The sequence below is a fragment of the Nanorana parkeri genome, unplaced genomic scaffold (genome assembly GCF_000935625.1).
Source record: "Nanorana parkeri isolate BGI_ZX_2015 unplaced genomic scaffold, ASM93562v1 scaffold225, whole genome shotgun sequence".
Classification (NCBI taxonomy): Eukaryota; Metazoa; Chordata; class Amphibia; order Anura; family Dicroglossidae; genus Nanorana; species Nanorana parkeri.
This window is the reverse complement of record NW_017306493.1, coordinates 1,113,641-1,134,387: the sequence shown is the minus strand read 5'-3', so window position 1 is coordinate 1,134,387 and position 20,747 is coordinate 1,113,641. Positions and strand designations below refer to the sequence as shown.

The 20,747-nt window shown below is 39.6% G+C and overlaps 1 protein-coding gene across 3 annotated transcripts in view; it reads left to right on the top strand.

The window, feature by feature from the left end:
• CARMIL3 (capping protein regulator and myosin 1 linker 3) overlaps nucleotides 1-20,747 on the top strand; it is a 78,003-nt gene that overhangs the window by 45,665 nt on the left and 11,591 nt on the right. For all 3 annotated transcript variants that reach the window (XM_018556139.1, XM_018556138.1, XM_018556141.1), the window contains exons 21-30: nucleotides 7,774-7,946; nucleotides 9,051-9,119; nucleotides 9,213-9,306; nucleotides 12,106-12,201; nucleotides 12,291-12,419; nucleotides 14,123-14,236; nucleotides 15,935-16,107; nucleotides 18,784-18,871; nucleotides 19,593-19,715; nucleotides 20,678-20,741. In XM_018556139.1, the coding sequence (XP_018411641.1) occupies nucleotides 7,774-7,946; nucleotides 9,051-9,119; nucleotides 9,213-9,306; nucleotides 12,106-12,201; nucleotides 12,291-12,419; nucleotides 14,123-14,236; nucleotides 15,935-16,107; nucleotides 18,784-18,871; nucleotides 19,593-19,715; nucleotides 20,678-20,741 (1,123 nt within the window). The remainder of the gene's footprint in view (nucleotides 1-7,773; nucleotides 7,947-9,050; nucleotides 9,120-9,212; nucleotides 9,307-12,105; nucleotides 12,202-12,290; nucleotides 12,420-14,122; nucleotides 14,237-15,934; nucleotides 16,108-18,783; nucleotides 18,872-19,592; nucleotides 19,716-20,677; nucleotides 20,742-20,747) is intronic.

Sequence of the window (20,747 nt, the reverse complement as noted above, 5' to 3'; positions counted from 1 at the left end):
ATAGATATCTATATATATATAGATATCTATATATATCATTAAATTATATTATAATATATATGTGTAAGTGTGTGTGTGTGTATACATTTGAAAAAGTAAGCACACCCCATGAGAGTTGTTAACTTTTTCAACATATACTGTATATGTACAGGCAAACATTAGATCTTCATTCAAACAGTGCTTCCAGAAAAAGATAATATGCTAGAATAAAGACACAAGGACATTTTGCCTTTTCAATCAATTATTAATTGTAAAAATATTAATAGATGTAATTGTGTACTGTTGAAAAAGTAAGTACATCCTTGTGTGACTTTTTGCGTGTTACACAGAATTATTTACTACTCTATGCAAAATTCCTTCAGTCGCAAGATGTTTATGAGTTTTGCATGAATTGTCAGTTTCAATTGTTTATATTTCAATGGGATTCAAGACAGGACTTTGATAATGCTAGTCCAAAACCCTCCAATTCTTTTTTTTTGAGCCATTCTTTGGTTGATGTGCTAGTGTGCTTCAATCATTGAGTTGAAATATCAATTTCCGGTTTAACGCCAACTTTTAGACGACTGGATGCACATTCTCATCAAGAACACTGTTATATGTAGAATTCATAACTGTTGACTGCAAGCTGCCCAGGCCCTGAAGCTGTGAAGCAATCCCAAGCCATAAACCATTCTTCACAGTTGGTATGAGGATTTTCTCCTGAAATGCTCTCTTTGGCTTGCGCCAAACATGTCTACTGTTACTGTGACCAAACAACTTTATATTTAATTCATCAGTCCACATTACATTATTCTAGAAAGTTGATGTCAATTCTTTAAAAATCACCCAGCGCAGATTGTGACATGGGAAGAAAAATCCTCCTGAAGAGTCATTGCTACAGCTTTGAAGTCTGTATACTGACTAGTTCCTCTGATTCTGGTCTCCTGCAGAACTGTGATGGTACTTTTGTTGTAGCATGCTGCTGCTGCCCACTAATGCCTAGACAAGGTGACTGTGGTTGAACCTTCAGTGAACCATGTTGACTCTCTCATCTTCTAACAGAGTTTTTAAAGGCGAAGCCTCTTAAATGGGGGATGACTGCAGCACAGGAATTTATTCTGGCTTGTGCTTGTAAAAGTGACAAGCCATGCCAGTTGCTTTGAAATGACAACCCATGCTTGCTCCTGAATGTACCACTTCATCATTGTCTGGTGTGGTCAGTGTGTTATCTCTTATCCATCTGTTATTGGCAATGCAGTATAGATGGTAACTGGGTCCTTTCCTGTAATGGTCTCAACACGCTGAAGCTTAATCCTCCTGTCCCATCGCACTCCTGACCGGACAAAAACCCAAATCCAACTGGGTGGGTGCGGTGGTGACAACGGATGCCTCCGTGAAATGTAGATAGATGAAAGTAGTCACTCGCATTCCATGATATTAAAGTCAATGCTGTTTATTGACTGAGATAAGATGAGATTGCTAAGGAGATGTGTGTTATCTCAGTCAATAAACAGCATTGACTTTAATATCATGGAGTGCGAGTGACTACTTTCATCTATCAACACCCTGAAGGACTGTGCAGGCCCCAAACAGGTACTTCTCTAGATCACTGTATCTTTTCTGCGCCCGTGTCATGTACTAAAATCCAATGGGTATTGCCCTCTATCCTTTCCTTTCATTTGTTTCAATGTAGTAAAACACAGCAACTTTCAAATTGAGTGTGCTCAAATCTTTGGAAATTAGTCTATGACAGATCGTTAGTGAATGGAGGTGGAAGGGAGAGTGACGGCCATCCCACACAAAGGCAATCCAGTTCTGACACTCTGGGTCTGTTGGGATGGAAAAGAAAGCATTAGCCAGGTCTATCACAACATGATATTATCATGCTAGTTCTTGTTCTCTCAATGATGGAGATCATATTAAGTACAGCTGCCTTCAATGGAGGTGACATTTTGTTTAGGCCTATATAATCCACTGTCAATTTTCATGTTCCATCAGGTTTCTTTACTGTTAACAGTGGAGCCAAGAAAGGGCTTACAGCAGGTCTAAGGATCCCTATTCTCCACACTTGAATAGCCTTCCCAATTTATTTGTGGCCTTTAAGCACTGATTGAGACAGACTGGCTTCTCTTCTGATGGAGGAATGTAGACAGGGGTCTATTTTGCATGACCGTAGATACCAGATATGCTTTGTGAGCATACCCAAATTTAAATGTACCCCATTCAGTCTGGATTGACTGGTATATATGAGAAACTCTTCTAACAAAACATTTTGCACAAAATCATGGTCCCTTACCAATATCCAATTTCACCTGTGTCCTGTCTGCTGGTGTGGTTTCCCTTAAGCTTCTACATGGATCACTTCTCCTTTATGATTCCTTGTAAAAGTATGACTTCAGCTTCAGTGCTCACTAAAGCTATCACATGTGTAGAAGAAGATGGGTTTCCTCACCATACAGTGACAGGTGCATATGGGCGTCATTGTCCTTATTGCTGTCAATGGAAAACCACTTTACTGTCACAGAGGAAAGGAAACCTGCCAGTTCCCCATCTTAAGCCTCTCTAACTCCTCCCTTGGAAAATAGGGATTTGGTTTTGGATTCCTGTACAGTTTTGGTAATCAGTTTGAGACTAACAGAAGGGAACTGTTCTGTTTCCTTTAACACCAAGCTGATGTTATTTAAACTAGAAGCAGACCTAACCATGACAGTTGTCCCCAGTAATTGTTTTCACCTCTTAAGCAAGTATGGTATAGAAACCCCATCTATCTCATCTTCAAGTACTGCTACCTTTAAAATGGCCACCAACATTTTTCTCCTAGAGAGAACTAACTTTGTTACATTATTGGGAACTATGCTGATTGGTTCTTAACCGATATTCTGAGACCACAGCTGGTGACAGTGCTGTTTCACGAGGGGGATGCACATGTGCACAGTCCCAGTTCTAAAATGGAATATAGATGAATGGTTTCTCAGCAATAATTATTGAGGTCAGAAAGGGGTTAAATCGCTGTCACTCGGCTGCGCTTGGTCTGCATGTAAATGAGGTAAATGAAGGCAGGTGGAATAAAAAAAAGACTTTAGATACTAAATACTATCATTACATATATTGCCCCTATACAATTGTTAGAATAAATTTTTGTGATGGTGGTTCACTGTGAAAAAAATATTATGGTGAAACGTATGACCTAAAATCATTACAATCTTGGGAACACACCGCAGCAATACACACTGGAAAAGCAATATGTTTACTTATAAAACATGCTGTGTATTGCAGGCTAATACAGTGAATGTGTGATCCATGTATTCCCAGAGGCTTGCGTAAAGAGTCTCTTGCAGAGATTCTCAAACAAAATGACTATGTAATTCATCACTCTTTGATTGGAAGTGAAGTGACACATGTAATTCTGGAGGTGGAGGTGCTGATGTTTTTCCCTTCTACCGTGTTATGTAGTTTCCTGGGGTGAGCTATACCACTGTGTGAGATAGTATGTTGTGCCTCTGCATTACAATTTATGCATCCCCCAGGGAGAAAACAATTCATGCTGTCAGTGTATTTCTTCCTGCAGAGCAACGTTATGGAGGATAGCTAGATTTACAGGGCTGTATAATTACCATATCCGGTTAGCTAACAAGCTATTTGTGATTTTCTTTACTTATTATTAAAGGTTAGCTCAGCCACAAGTAAAATCATTCAGTGCATATCATTTTACACTATCACTTCACCTTTAAAGCCTAACTTCAACCATTTTTTTTTTTGGATAAGTCATTTTGGAGTAAAGACAGGTGTAAACCTTTGTTATATTTTTATTGCAAAACCTGTTTCATTTGTTTTCATATTTGCTCTCATTTCCTTTCCCAGTGACACCCTGTCTTAGTTTGACACATAGGATGGCACCAGGACAGGAACTGAGGGGAAATCTTCCTTTGCTCAGACAGTAATGCACATATGATTTGACAAGTACAAGTACTTGTCAAAATTCCCTGTATCGAGCCCGATTCCGATGCTAGCATCGGTATCGGGACATCCCTAGTTCAAACCTTTCCCCAAGCTATTAAAAAAAAAAAAAAATCCTATTATTTTCAATGTTTGTGTCATTGTTTGACAGATTTCCCTTCACTTTTTTGTCCTTGCAGCATGGGAACAGGAAGTGAGGTGAAATCTCCCCAAAAGGGACACAATCAGCAAGGAAAACATGACATTCTCTTCCATTCCCAAAACCACAAAAAGCTTATGTCTGTCACTGGGCACAACTAATTTGCCTACCTAAATATGTTTTACGATTTGTTAAGGACATATAGGGCTTTTATTTAGTATAATGTTTGATCATTAGACAAAAATGTGACAACCTGCAAGGTTTGTTTACTTACAAAACTCATGTGATTACCATGTCATAGTTGACATAGTGATCAAATGATGGAAAACCACGTTAATTGGCTCTAGAGAAATACTAATTTCTTTCATAGCAATCGACCTGGGTTATGTGGTTCGGCTCTGCATTTGAGCTCGATTTGTGTGCAGGTAGCGCCAGATTGTTGTGTTTTAAGGGTGCTTAGTATGAAATTCCTAGTCTGAAGATATTGAAAGAATTCAAAGGCAGAGATCTTGTATTTGTCTTGGAAGAACTGAAAGGATTGTATACCATTCAAAGAGTAAAATTTCAATTTGTATAGGTTTATAATGTTTGAGTGGATCCAAAGTCTAAAAGATTCAGGAGAATCAATGCCCAGGGCTAATAAAGGGTTATGTAGGTAGGATAGCAATGGAAGATGTGGTGACATAAGCTTGCCTGAATATTTTGTTGAGTCCCACACTCTGAAGGAATGGGCTGTTATCGGGCTTTGCAGTCTAGGTCTGTCCTTTGGAAAAATCCTTAACTATTCTGAGTGGGTTATTTTCCATGGTCTCAATACTCGACCAAGTGGTATGATATATTGTCAGTTGACTGATTTGTGCAACCGCACAATATTTAGGAAAACGTGGGATTGCCATACCTCCACTAAGCCGATATATGTGAAAAGGCGTGAGTAGCCATTCAGGGTCTCTTCTGGTCCCATATAAACCAGCAAAAATTAGTTTTCAAAATTTAGAGAATATGCAAAGGGCTCTACATTGGGAGGAATTGGGAAAGAGAGAATTTTGGGCAGGATAAACAATTTGGCTGCTGTAATCCTTCAAAACCACGAGAGATCATATTTATCCCACTCAGTTAGAACTTATTTTAGTTTATTGAGCATGTCTGGGTAATTTGCAGTCAATTAGTGAAGTGTAAAGGGTTTGTTGAGAGAGGGTGATATTGAATACCTTGGGTTTGGCATTATTCATTGTCAATCTAGAGATGTTGGTGAAAGTGCTGAGGGTGGTTAGAAGGTTAGGTAGGGAAATGTGGGGGTTGCCTGGAGTGCAGCTTAATAAAATATACATACACTCATCGAGCAATTTATGAGGAACACTTGCTTATTCATGCAATTATCTAATCAGCCAATTATGTGGCAGCAGCCTTATGCATAAACGTATGCAGATACAGTTCAGGAGCTTCAGTTAATGTTTAGATTAAATATCAGAATGGGGAAAAGTTTATCAAACCAGCCCATGGTGCCAGATGGGCTGGTTTGAGCTTTTCTGTAACTGCTGACCTCCTGGGATTTTCACGGACGATAGTATCTCTACAGTTTGCTTAGAATGGTGCAAAAAAAAAATAATACAAAAAACATGCAGTGAGCAGCATTTCTGTGGATTAAAATGCCTTCTTGATGAAAGAGGTCAGAGGAGAATGGTTCAAGCTCACAGAAACGCTACTGTAACTCTGATAACCATTCTACAATTCTGGTGAGCAGAGAGACTGGTCTACCGAATCTTGATTTCACACAGATGGTAAACTGTTCACTGAATCTGAATTTTAATAGCACACCTTTGGGATGTGGTAGAACAGGAGATTTACAGCATGAATGCATAGTTTGTTGAATGCCATGATGTCAACTTGGACCAGAATCTTTGTGGAATGTAGAATCCATGCCATAAAGTATTGAGGCTCTTTAAAGTGCAAAGGGATGCCCTATTCAGTATTAGTATATAGTATTCCTAATAAATTGCTCAGTGAGCGTATGTGTTTTAATAATCAGATATTAATAAGTGTATACATTGCTACAAGACGATGGCAAACGTTTCACAAATTTGTTTAACAACTGCTTGTCAGGAATGCATGGATATTACAGAGCAAGACTCAACTCAAATGTAAGCATTCTCTATGATGTCCAAATGCAGTCATCCATAACAACATAATTTCACTCTACAGAAGTCACATCAGTGAATGATTTCATCCAACGTATTGAGTTAGGTTGTTACACTTTGCTTTACTAAAGAGGCCTGTGTCACATCCTTAAATGAACTGGTATGTTATTTTTCCCCAAGCAACAGTGACAGAAATCGCCTTAAATATAAAACACATTAGCATAAAGCAGGAAACCCCAGCAGGGAATGAATGACTCAGATTAAATAAAAATGAACAGCTTTCTTTGACTTGAATCATAGAACCTTACATGAGAGACGTGCAACAGTCTTCACAAGTCACCAAGGAGATTTTATTAACTCATGTTAATGAATTAGGATAGGGATGTAGTGTTCCTCATGTAGCAAAATATAGTATACTTTTAGAATACTGTACTTCCATAATTATTTAAACATGTATTTGATAATTTATCAGAAATACAGTGTAACAATAACTTTGATAAGTGTATGGCTGCTCCCTGATCTAACCTAATAGAAAGCCTGCTAAAATACTTACCTTTCAGCAGGTTTGTCTTCCTTGATACTATCAGGGTTGTCTAAGCAACAATGGGTGGACTGGGGGGATAACTGTGTAGATAGAAGATAGATAGATCATGGGGAACAAAAGGTTATTGTTTACCTTCTGTTGTTTTATTTGATAAGAATACTTCTATTGTGCCTACAAGTTTAATACCTTTGAATAAAAGTTTTATTTTTATCACACTTTTTAATATGTTTCTTTGCGGCTTAACAAAATAGGAGTCTTTAAATGGTGCATATATTGGGGGAAATGGGTGTGGTTACGGGGGCGTGGCCACTAAAGGGTGTGGCCACTGAGGGGCGCTGTAAAGCTTTCTCGCACAGGGCGCCTAAAGGCCTAAGGCTGGCCCTGTGAGAATCTACAGCCGAGTGATACACAAATAAGATACATTTTTGTTAATAGAGAGCACAGATGCAATTATGTGTGTTTACCATGACCTGATCAGCTAATCTGAAATCAGATTTATTTAATCTGGATACACTAAACTGCAACAAGTCATCATTTTATTGACTGTTATAGATTATTGTACTATAGTTATAAAAAAGCCAAAGGGTTGTACTAAGCAAAGTGCAAGAATGCAGTACCTGAGAGCAGCCACATTTCAGCATTAACATTCTTCTGTTTGATATCCACCATCTCTATTCTGTAAGTTTATGCGGTATAATTATTACATAATTAGCAATTCTGCAATTGTTTAATGACATAAACTGAATGTAACACTGAGGGGTCTAGGTATATTTTTTTCACACAAGATTCACACAACTTCTACCTGGGATTCTCACATTTTTCAATCAAGAAACATGTGTAAATCCAGGGTTAGAGGTGTGTGAATCTTTTGTGAAAACATTTTTAATGAACCCCTTTGGGTCTATTAAAAGGTTGTGAGAATCAAACATACATTAACAAGCACAGGGGAATATGCAGAAATCCAATATTGTGAGCATTTGTATTGTCACATTTACTTTTTTTTCCATGTTTCCTGTCAGTGCCTCCAGTCTCTGTCTCTCGCAGACTCTCGCCTGAAATCTCGCACTTGCATTGTGCTTAATGCTCTTGGGAGCAATACATCTCTTCAAGAGCTGGATATCAGTGGTAATGGAATGTCAGATATTGGAGCGAAGATGCTAGGAAAAACCTTACAAATAAATAGTACTGTACGGTGAGTTCTAATTTAGAGCATTGAAGGCTGGGTTTCTACATAGCCAACATAAGCCATGCCACAGCAGCAAAGTTGCTTACTGTCAGTGAAACCTACAGATTTCTGCAGCAGGAATCCCAAATATTCTGTGTAAAATCGGCCACTGTCATCCGTTCAAGTTAATGACCAGGCAGCAGCATCTGTGCGGCACTCCGCATGTAATCGTATGTGATACAATTACATGCGGTTTGGAATAGATCACTGTTCCTTGATGCATGGTAGAAACTGCAGGAAGGCAAATCATACATTCACACATAGTGTGACTGTAGCCTTAGGCTGCATTCAGACGCTGCAATCTGGAACTCCTGCGGCAAGTACCTACGAATTCCTGTGGCAGAAATCCCAGGTGTCCATGTTCAGATGTGGCCTCTGTACCCATTTATCCTGTGTTCAGCAACAACCAGCTGTCCCAAACCACATGGAATCCTAGCATGTACGATTACATGCGGACTTCCGCTGTTAAATGCAGCCGCTGTCACCCTGTCATTAACTTCCGTGGGTACAGTGGCCAGATCTGAACAGGGACACCTGGTATTCCTGTCACAAGAATCTGTACGTTCTAGTCACAGGAAACCCGCAGCAAAGACTCCAGGGGAAAGTGGCCTTAATGTGATACTGAGGCTAAGCAGTTGGCTGGGATACAAATTGCTACAAGACTGTTGGCCTCAGAGGGAAATAGTGTATAAATTCAACCTTGAGACTATCTAATTTGTACAACTGATGTTAGCCCTAACCCTGGCCACCAGGAAATATACTTTGTTAGAAGTCATGCAGTTGGGCTGGGCATATAATGAACCAGTTGTTGATTAATGAAGGCATGTTGGTAAGGAAGTGGTCAGCATTGTGGTAAAATTATTTCCACTGGTCATACTTATTATTCTTTCTCCTGTTTTAGCAACTAGCAACCAAAAACATGCCTAATATATTACATGCCTGGTTTGCCCAATGGCCTGGTCTAAATACTGTAGGATGCTGTATAACCAAATATGTGTTTACAGTGTGACAAAAGAGACTGACTTTCATATATTCTATCTCTTATCTGAAATATGCCCTCTCCTTCTCCAGATCTGTGCTTTGGGACAGGAATGCAGTTTCAGCTTCTGGGTTTATGGATGTGGCAAGGGCTCTTGAAAAGTGAGTTGGTGAAATTGGGCTTTTCATGTATGGACTCACAGGCTTAAATAAAAAGTGATAATAATATTTACACTTTTTTTTTATACAAACTAGAAATAAAACACTTCGCTTCATGTCCTTTCCTGTGGGAGACATCTGCCAGGCTTACCAGAGACACCCTGAGAGAGCAGAAAGTGCCTGGAGGAAGGTAACTGCCTTGTTCATAGAATTCTGTTTTATGACATCTGTGGAGACTTACACATGATGTTCCTAGTTTATATGTTTTGCCTATGTAGTAAAATAGAACTGGCAGGGCTGATGAATAAAGGGGTTGGACCTTGGGCCCACCAAATCAGAAGATCTATATAAAGATATGTTACTGTTGAGATTGGATTGCTAATGTTCTATGTGACGCTGAAAGATATGAAAACCCAAATATGTTTGTATTTTCATTTTTTTAACTTTTATAATATACACACGTTTGCCACATTATGTAGCCAGAGTGCCACCACTATCTGGAGCCTGCAGCTATGCAGCTTCTTGTGTTGCTTGTGATGCACCGGTAGCGGTTTTTCGTTATCGAGTATGAGTACCGATATTTTCTTTTGGTACATTCCGATACCCTTGCCGTGAGCTCTGATTATCAGGAAGTCAGGCGAATCATGTCTTCCTGATTGCCTGGGAAGCCGGTGTTCTATTGAAAGAACACCGGCTTCACTTGCCAAGGCTGCCTAGCTTTCTGACCATGAGGTGCCAATCAGCTTCCTGATTGGTCAGGAAGCCAAGCTGCCTAGGAACAAGTGAAGCAGGCTTCCTAGCCATTCAGGAAGCTGGGTGGCACGTCATGACAATCTCACGGCTTCCTGATTGTCTAGGAAGCCGGCTTCACTTGTTCCTAGGCAGCCTGGCCTCCTGATTGGTTAGGAAGCCAGGCTGGCTGGGAACAAGTGAAGTCGGCATCCTAGCCAATCATGAAGTCCGGAGGCAGGTCATAATCCATGGCCCGGCTTCCTGATTGGAAAGGAAGCCGGCTCCATGCTCCCTCGGCACTGCCGGTCATAGGGAGATATCCCTCTGCCTGGAAGTTCTGGTATCGTAGCTAAGTATCGGAGCATTTAATAAATACAAATACTACAAATACTCGGTATCGGCACCAATCGATGCATCCCTAGTTGCTACTCAAATGCATGCCTGTTTGTTGGACAATATATTAGCATACTGCACTAGAAACATCTGGCTTATGGTTTCTTTCTCCTGTACTTTGCTTAAACACCATTCTCTTTATCGTACCCTTCCTGAAACATTCGATGTTAACAACACTTTGCTTTGCAGTAGAGTTTGATTGGTTTAAAGTACTCACACACCCTCTCTCTGATTTCCATTATATAGGGAATACCAAAATATTAATATAAAGAGAGACTAGCCAATGTGTTGAGTTTTTTTAGAGTTGGTGCAAGTTTTTGAAAACCTCATTACAACTCTATAATTGGGGTTATAGAATGGTATTGTTTATAAATAAGTTATATATTGGTTGTATTGTGAGTATCTGCCTTTGACTTGATTGCAGCAATTATACGCGTTTCTCACTTGACCAATTCTTTTTCCTGCATTTTGTAAAAGACTAAATTGAATTTTTTTTTGATAATACTACACATGCTACAACTTTGTAAAAAAAAATGAAAAATGTTTCAAACTGTCTGATACTTCCTTTTCAATTTGACCTACGAAAAATTTAAAGTGATTGAATTAGGTCCACACGCAGCACCCATATTTCAAAGATATGATTTGAATCATGGGTGAAAATCTTTAACAATATATTTTCTCATTAATAGTGTTTTATTTTTATAGGGTATGTACAGTTTATTCGGGGAAAAGCAACAGCTCATGGTGGGGAAAGGGGGTAGGGGATATAAGATATGGTGAGGTAAGAAGGACGAAAATTGATAATGTAGCAAGGAATGAAAGCTGATGGTGGATGGGATGTGCGGGACAGGACCTGATGGTGAAGACGGTGGTAGATGAAGTGGAGGTGGGAGCTGATGGTGAAGAACCTTGTGGGTACTGATGGTGTAGCAACGAAAAAGAGAACTCATTTGTCTCTTAGCTTAGGGACCTAGGACAGTGGCTATGTGTATAATGTAGGTGGCATGAGAGAGTTGATGGAAGGTGAATAAAGCAGGGACTCGGATGGGATCTTGGGGAGGGAGGTGTTGGAATATATGCAGGACAGGAACTTGAAGATGAGAGTAAGAAAGCAGATTTGCATTGCTGAAAACAGATGAGATGTACATTAGCTGAAAGATCAAAGGAAAGTGAGACATATGCGTTGAATAGGGGAGAGGAGGTCTTTGAGATGTGGGGCGCTTTAGTTGCAGTGGGACCAGATCATGGATAATCAAAGAGAGAACAATACAGTGTGTGGAACAAGATTGTATATTGGAAAAGGGAGAAGGTAGTCGAAGTATTTCACAGAAATTAGGGAAGAGAAAGGAGTCAGTAGGAACAGATTGTGGTAAGGAGGGTGTTTCAAAAGTACAGAAAACACACTTCATTTATGTATATGTGCCTGCATCAGACTCATGAACTGAAAGTCTGGGTTGGATGATTAAGCATATACATATTTTATGCTAAAGTGGAAAGCAGTAGTAGAGATTAAGGCAGAAATGTGCTGCTGGGGTGTAGCAGAGCAAGCATAGTAGAGGGAGACATTGGGAACAAGAAATAACAGGGGGAATTTATCAAAATTGGAGCATTTGCCCATGGCAACCAATCGTCTCCTCTCTTCAGTTTGTTCAGTTAAGATTTGAAAATGAAAGGCGAATGCTGATTGGTTGCCATGCACAGCTTCTCCAGATTTTGTCTGCTCCAGTTTTGATAAATGCCCCTCAATGAGTTTTGTGGGCAACGAAGAGAAAGACTCTAGTGACACTGAGAAAAAGAAGGGGTTCTAAGGGATGGATTTGAGGACAAGAACAGAAGACTCCAATAATGTATTTTTTTTTCTCAGATACATAGTTGTCTCCTTCGAAACTCTCAGACTTTGGCTGTCTCTGATCAGAGAGCGCTGCGACTTCAACAGGGAGTAGCAAACAGTGCAGAACAGGTAATGGAAGTCCAATTCGCTATCCCATCCCTAACTTGCATAATTTAACAGTCTTTCTCTCTCTTTCTCTCCCTTTATCCCACTTTCAGATGCTACAGACACTATCAATGTTGATACATGATCACATTAATGCTTTGCGGTCATGTGACCTGGAAACCGTCCAAGAAGATATCATATGTGCAAGACAGCTCCTCCGAGATGCCAAGAACTGTCGGGCTGTAAGCCTCTACTAAACTAATCCATACGAGTCATGCTAATTTATTTCTTATTGGTATTTATATAGGGCCGACAATTTTTTACGCAGCTTTACACAGTGCCTATTCATATCAGTCCCTGCCCTCAATGAGCTTACAATCTAAGGTCCCTATCTCACATGCATACATACGAGGGCCAATTTAGACAGGAGCCAATTAAACTACCAGCATGTCTTTGGAGTGTGGGAGGAAACCAGAGTACCCGGGGGAAACCCACACAAGCACAGGGAGAACATGCAAACTCCTTGTAGACCTGGCCAGGATTTAAACCGCGTGTGCACACGCGAACGAGCACATATAGACGATCGGCGGGCTATGGAGCCGCTGATCACCTATATGTGAAACACCCGGTAACGGGTGTGTGCAATGGTCTGCCCGTGCGTGCCCGCTAGGGGGCGCGTGCAAGCAGAAAAAAAATGCCGTCTGGAGACGGCAACCCGCCAATGCTGCAGTGCCGTCCATCCGTTTTTTTACAATGGGCGGACGGCAAGAGGTTATATGAAAATATCAAAGTGTATCTTGAACCAAAACTTATTTTTTGTTTTGGATAGTAAAGTACTATTAATCTTTTTAGGTTTTACTGCTGTTGGAGAGATTCCTTAAAGTGACATTATAACCTCAGATTTTTTAACATAAAACAATACTATAATGTGTGCCTTACTGTAATCCATGGTAGTTTCCCTTCTCTTTGCTGCTCTTCCTTTTAAATCCTCATGTCTTCTCATGCTTGTGGAGAATTCCCTTTGCAGCTGAGTGCCTCTTCCTGTAGTGCTGGCTCAGGTTGTGAACCTACACACAGACACCATGTATCCATTTCAGAGACAAGGCAGTCTGCTGCAAAACAGAAGTTCTGCCCAGCATGAGAACAGATACAGATTTAAAAGGAAGAGCAGCAAAGAGAAGGGAAACAACCATGGATTACAGTAAGGCACGCATTACAGTATTGTTTTATGTTAAAAAATCTGAGGGTTTCATGTCACTTTAAGGCCTGATTCACACCTAGACAACAGCGTTTTCACGCATAGAAACACGCATTTGTTGCCGCAGGTTTTTGTGCTTTTTTGACGAGCGTAAACCACGCGTGTATTATGTCATGCGTTTTCACTAGCACATTATGACACATTTATTGTAAATGTGCAAAACGTGCGCAAACGCGCGTAAAACACGCAAAAACTATTGCAACGCGCGTTTACAAGCGTTTCCTATTGACTCTATGGGGACAAAACGAGCTGTACTCTGCAAAAAAGAAGTTCATGCACTTTTTCCAGCGACAGGCGTTTTGCTTATTGTGACAAAACAGGGGCCATAAGAATGAATGGGACTTTTTTCGTAAAGATTTTGTGGCGTGTATTCAGCTGCAACAATACATTTAGTGTGAACCAGGCCTTACTTCCTGTCTGGTAAAAAGGTTGTCCCCAGGGCAGGAAGTGAGGGGACATCTATGTAACAGCAACGCAGACAGCTATTTCTCTCCAAATAAGTAGCAATAATGCATTTTGGTCATAAAAGCCCTTAATTAATGCCACTGGTAACACATATTTCTTCAATGACGCTTACAGTGGAAGCTATCTCCCTCTTTACATCTATATTATTCCATAGTCTCATACATCCATTTTTCGGTGTGTCTGTTTCATTAACCCTGGCACATTTTTCCTTCTCACTACTAGTTATTACCACGTCTTCTGGAAGCTGGCAGCTGGCTGTCTCCTTCTGGCCCAGCTCAGCGCCTCCTTGAAACAGTCTCATACGAACTGTCCCGAGCAGTGGATAGAGAACTGCAGGTACTGGAAAAGCATTGTCTCCTTCTAGTGTGACACTTCTATCCCTTTAAATCCATTGCTGTCAGATTTAGCTTCTCTCAAGGGTAGATTGGCATTTATAAGTAATCTATCATATATACTGTATAGTATAACGCTTTAGGTTAGAGAAAGGGACTTTTTCTCACTTTGAACATGGTTGATTTACTTATGTAGTAGAGCATGTTCACATTGCAAAGCAAACAAGTAACCTGTAAGTTTAAATTCTAGTTAAGAAAGATACTTGATAAAAGACCACACAGGTAAGTTTTTGCTAGAAAACATTATTATATAGCGATAGTCAGCATGGCTTCACAAAAGGCCAAAGTTGTCAAACAAATCTACTTTACTTTTTATTAGAAAATAAGCAAAAACCTTGACAAAGTAGTGGCTGTGGATATAGTATACTTGGGCTTTGCAAAAGCATTTGACACAGTTCCTCACAGATGGCTAATGTGTAAGTTAAAGTCTATAGACTAGAAAATTCAGTCTTTAAATGGATAGAAACAGTCCTTACAGGATGTCTCTAACATACAAGCAGCCTTGAATGCACTGTTTAATTGGCCAATATTGTGGCAAAAGAGGTTTAATGTTGATAAATATACAGTTTTTCACTTGAGGGATAAAAACATGCATGCATTATGCACGCTAGGGGGAATAAAACTTGGGGATTCAATATTCCAGAAGGATATGGGCGTTTTGGTAGACCATAGGCTTAATAACAGCATGCAGTGCCCAGCTGCAGGTTCTAAAGAGGTTTAAGCTCTGCATACAGAACGACCTCTTCACAGTAAGAGCTGTGATAATGTGGAATAGACTTCCTCAGGAACAAGTTCTAGCCAGCTCAGTTGATTGCTTTAAAAAAATGCTGGATGCATACCTAAGTGCACAAGATATAACTGGATATTAACATTTATAAGCAATAACACCGGAGGTTGTTGGTCCAGGGAATATCCAACTGCCTTAGGGGATCAGAAAGGATTGTTTTTCCTGTTGGAACAAATGGTCCTTGCGTTATCAGGGTTCTTCCTCTGGATCGAGTGTGGGGATAGGATTCTGTTAATGGAGGTTTTTCATTTATCTAGTTAGTCCATAGAGTTCAACTAATAAAGAAAAAAAAAACAAACAGAAAAAAAAAAAGTCTTGCAAAAAAAACCATTATAACTCTTTATTTATAGATTTTTTCCTATAAGATGAACTTGGTGGACTTACATAGGTACATACAGTAGTATTTGAGGTTGTATAGAGACACAGGTCCATCGAGTTCAATATAAAGTTCAACCATGTGTCCTCTCTCTTTCATATCTGCCCCAGGAGGAAAATGTATATATTGAAGTTGATTGGCGGCTAGATCAATTTAATTATGAACAGCAGGCCTGACTTATCAAGCCATCTGAAGAAAGAACTTTGTGTAGCATGTAATTACATTCTCCTGTCCATTCTGCAATACTGCAGTGAAGGGCATGATCTTATTTGTTGATATGGCCTGAAAAAAATCTTCTTCTTTAGACCCTTTGGTATATAAGACACAAGGCTGACTGTGTTATTCATTTTAGCAACTTAGTTTGTGACTCTATGCACATATGAGTATTAGACCATATTGCTAAAAAGACTTGCACTAATATAACATGGCATTTCATATGCCACTAAAAAACCAGAATGGATTTTAATTTGCTTACCTAGAACATTGCAGACACCATGTGGGAGGCTACTCAGGATCTCTTCCCTGGAGCAGCACGGGATGCTCAACGAGGAGGAGCAATGCTGTGCAGACTCAGAGAACAACATGGACTCAGCCCACCTCATATCCGAGATATGCTTCGCCAAGTGGGGAGCGACTTACATAACAAGCTGAGGTAAGGACTGTAGTATTTACAGATTTATAGTACACTGTACAGTACTGTACATCTCCAAAACTACAGTACAGTACTGTATACAGTTCCTCGCTACAGTTCCGTTCCTAATCGTAGGAACGGAATTCGGTCAGTAAGTGAGGAATAGCTGTACTTCTTTTTCATCACAAGTAGGGTTGCACAGATACCAAGTACAGTACTCGGTATAAGTGCGAGTACATGTACCGATACTTTTGAGCTCCAAGACTACACTAGAGAAAAATTCAAAAGTTAGGAGGCAGCAGTCATGTGTTAGGCGCACACGGAGCTCCTGGGATTTGTACATCTCTGTTTTAATGTACGATTTTGTTTTTATAAATATAAATAAATTGATGCACAGATACCAGTTTTGCGAGTACGAGTACTGGTACTTGCCGAGTACTTACAAGTACGAGTACTGATACATTTTTGTTTATTGTCATGTGACAGTTTTTCTAAAACAATACAGACTAATGATTTCAGGAGAGTGGTGGAGCGCCAGAGCCCGGTCCCAGCTGCAACCGCTGCAACCCTGGTAGTTCTCATGAAAATGCCAAGTATCGGCACTGATACTCGAAAAGTATCTGCTCATCCCTAATCAAAAGGAATACTCACTTTTCCAGGTTGAATGATTCCCAGCATTATTTAACCCAGAAGACTGAGAAAATACTATGAATGCTGGGCACCATGGCCCTGCTTCCTGAGGGGCATCACCTTGGCCCCTCTTAAATTATAGTATATTGAAACAGAGAGTTGAGCTGACGTTATCACATCAGCCCCACTCTTTTCATCAACAGAGGACCATCCCAGGCCGGCAAAAGGGAAAGTCATGTGAACAGCCTGAAGACATCTGAAAAGGGCAAAAGCAAAATATGTAGTGTGGGGGGCCTCCAGGGTTATTTTTTTTTTTTTTAAATCTTTATTATTTTTTTTAGATTTTACATTTATTTAAATGTTTTTAATCTTTTTTTCCACTTCTTTTTTAAAAAACTTTTTTCATTGGTTTCCTATTCTCCTTGGTACCACAGAGGTACCGAGCAGAATAGCCGAGCAGAATGCCGCTCAGCGGAATTCAGCTATTCACTCGCTGCCGTTTGGCCCCTACGTACATAGGGGTGAGCGGCAGCGAGTGAGCTGCCAGAGCTTCGGCTCAGCCGATGCAGATGTTGGATCGGCTGAGTGGAAGTCCTTCTGCACTTCAGATCAGCCGAACATGCAAAGCATGTTCGGCTGAACGGAGTGCAGCCGAAGGCAGCCGATGTACGGTTGGTTTCAGCCGATGGTCGGCTCACTTCACTACGACTCGGTTATTCACTCGGTTGCCTCCATCAGCTTAGTGAATAACCCTGCTATTGTTTGTCTGTTCCAATATGTTGAAAAAGTCAAACATTTCCATGGGGTGTACTTAATATTTCTATCACTATATTTTACAGGAGGACTTTTAGACATTTTCTTTTAAAGCAAAGGCATAGAAAAAATTAAAAATATGTTTAATAGAATGCAAATACTAGTTGTGTTCCTGATCACAAGCTTTGTATTTATGCTGGGATTTGATGGAAAATTAATGTTTTTAATCCCCTCACATAGTGTTATATTTACGTATTTCTTAAAGAAGTTTTATTTGATCACAGGTTAGCAATGCTTGTTTCCATATACATTCATAAGCAGAAAAAAAACTACCATATTTGAATAACCTAAACAGGATTCAAAATTCAAGGAGAAACCTTACAAGGGCAAAAAAGCAGGCCTGGCCTGCCAATTTGGCATTTGCTGTATGGTCCATTTGAATGTGCTGTATGTATGGGCTGGTTTATATTCATTTTGCTTGTTCAGCCACATATATAAAATAGTACATTTCACTGTACTTGATACATTTTCCAGAGATTGCAGTTAGATCTTGTTCACGTGGGTGTGAAGAGCAGGCATATGCTTTGCATTATTGAAGCATTCCACTGTTCTGTAACATAAAAGTGAACGGTCCAGTACAAATAAAAGAACGAGAATGTGTTGGTGTTGCTTTGCTCTGCATTGTTTTAGATCGCACCAGCCATGTATGGCAGGCATTGGCAACTTCCCAAAATTGCCAAATGCCTAGATTTACATTAATGACAGTGTGCCCCCAAACACATACACCTTAGATGCTTGTAAGACATTTGGTAAGTTTTTTCTTTTAGTGAATAGAAAACGTTAACAGGGCATTTAAAAAACTTTACACAGAATGTATGTCTCCTAAACACATCGACATGTGCAGCAGTGCTATATGCAACTCATACGTTTATTAACACACATTTCTTGTTAATGCCCATGTGATCTTAACCTGTTTGTAATCATTATTGCTCTAGCAGATTTTACAGTTTGGTGACATAGAGACATATGTGTGCTTTTTGAACTAGAATTACATATTCCAACTCTGTATCTGTAAAAAAGGAATACTATTTTGGCAGATAATGTGTGTCTGTTATTAATAATAATAAAGATCATTATCAAAGTATCTCTAGTAAGAACTACATGTGTTGACCAAAAACAACCAGGTTCAAGCCTGGACTGAAAAATGGAACAGGAATGGTGAAGGTCTAAAGATGATTGTTTGTTTTTGGACAGTTCACACTGTTCTTATTCAAGCCATTTTAATAATTGGGTCTGTTATGATTATAATTCCAGAGCTGCCCAGCTTTCCCTCATGACTCGTCTTAGTAACTCGGTTTTGGAGCAAGTTCTACAGGAAATGCAAAGAACACACAGAAAATTAGTAAGTATAAAATAACAGAGAACTGGCATAGCATGGTAGAAAAGAGTATGAGGCATGGTAATACTATGTAAAGTTGACCCCTTCTCACATCTGCACATACAATTATGTTACCTCATGTGCACTTCCTTTGCCATACATCTACATCCTGCATTGAAATAGATTTTAGTGATCATGTATGCCCTGGTTGCAATAACCAGACCACAGGATATTAGCTGTAGCCATGACAAAGATGTTGGGTGTCAATAATGCTGGATATTACAGCATTATTGACACAGTATAAAAAAACAGTGATGGAGTGTCGAATGAGAATTTAATAAACTGCATTCATTGTAAAGATTTGACTCACTGCTTATTCCTATTATACATCAGAGTTTACTGGATTGCCTTCAACCATGTTTCATCAGATTTATAAAGGTCTCCAAAATCCTTGCTCGTTAAATCATTCAAATAAGATTCTCTGTATAAAGTCGGTCCTAATTGATAGATTTGCAAATCACTTTAAGGGCATTAATAAGTGCTCTTCCTGAATACTACACGATACTTGTTACAGTGTTTGTATGCTATGTAAAGGTCTAAATGTTGACCTCTTTCACCTACAACATATTTTAAAAAGAGAATATTCACATTTTGATTTATAAAATCAGTATCCTCTATAGAAAAAGATTATATGAGCAGAAAACAAAAATGTCGAATTCTTTCTTTTTTCCATAAACCTTCGCAGGCCCGTCATAGATCTCAGCTGCAGAGTATTATGGAAGAAGAGCAGAGGCTGATGGGCTATCTCCCACAGACACCACCAAGGAATAAGCAGGAAACACACGAAGGAGAGATGTATTCTAGTATTGTAAGTGGCTAAGTCTGTTTTCATTCCAATTTGCAATACAGTTATGCTATCCTGCATGATTTTTACCGTACATAATAGGATTTTTTTCACTTAAAGTATAACTAAAGCCTCAGTTTTTTTGCATACATCTACTGCTAGCAAGCGAAAATCTGAAAATTCTCGGGCGGCCGCAAAACATCATGCGAAGTTCAGATTTTTGGCCGGGAGAAGAAGAGAGACACAAGGTAAGTATATGGACGCATGCACCCACATGCAGACAGGAAGTGCCAGCAAGGACAGAGGAGTCAGCGCTGGATCATGGACCCTAAGCAGCGCTGGAGAGAAGGCTGAAAACGACAGGAAAGAAGAAGGAGATCATATTAAGAGACATCATTTAAGGTAAGTGCTTACATTAACATTGGTGGGAGGGAAAAAAGTATCTTTTAATGTCACTTCAAGCTCTTCACTTCGTTAAAAGATTGCATAAGCTGTAGATTCTCAAATCATCTCTGAATTGGTGCTGACACTGTCCTTTCTTCTGGATGGGGGCTACTTTTGTTCCCCATGGTCCCTGTGTGTGTTGTAAAGTAGCCACCACTCCAAGCTCACTCCGGGTGATGGACTACAATCTCATCTTTAGTTTACTAATTTGTATTGAGATTGTAGTCCATCATGGGGGTGAGCTAGGGCTACTTTACAACACACACAGGGACCATAGGGAACAAAAGTAGACACCCTCCAGAAGGAAGGACACTGTCAGCACCAAATCAGAAATGATTTGAGGATCTACAGCTGAGTGATACACAAATAAGATTTTTGTTAATAGTTAAGGTACTTGAATGTATTTTTAAGATTTAACTCCTGAGTTTAATGTCACTTTAAGTTAAATTTTTACTTCTGAGGTTGGTATAATACACTTCCAATTAAAAACATTAATTGCTGTCTTCCCTTATGTTCTTATTTGTTTCTCTGTTTCTCTGTAGGATACCATGGTAATAAAGAAGCGTCTTCAAGGCAGGAAAATTCGTCCTGTGTCTGCATTTATCAGTGAGA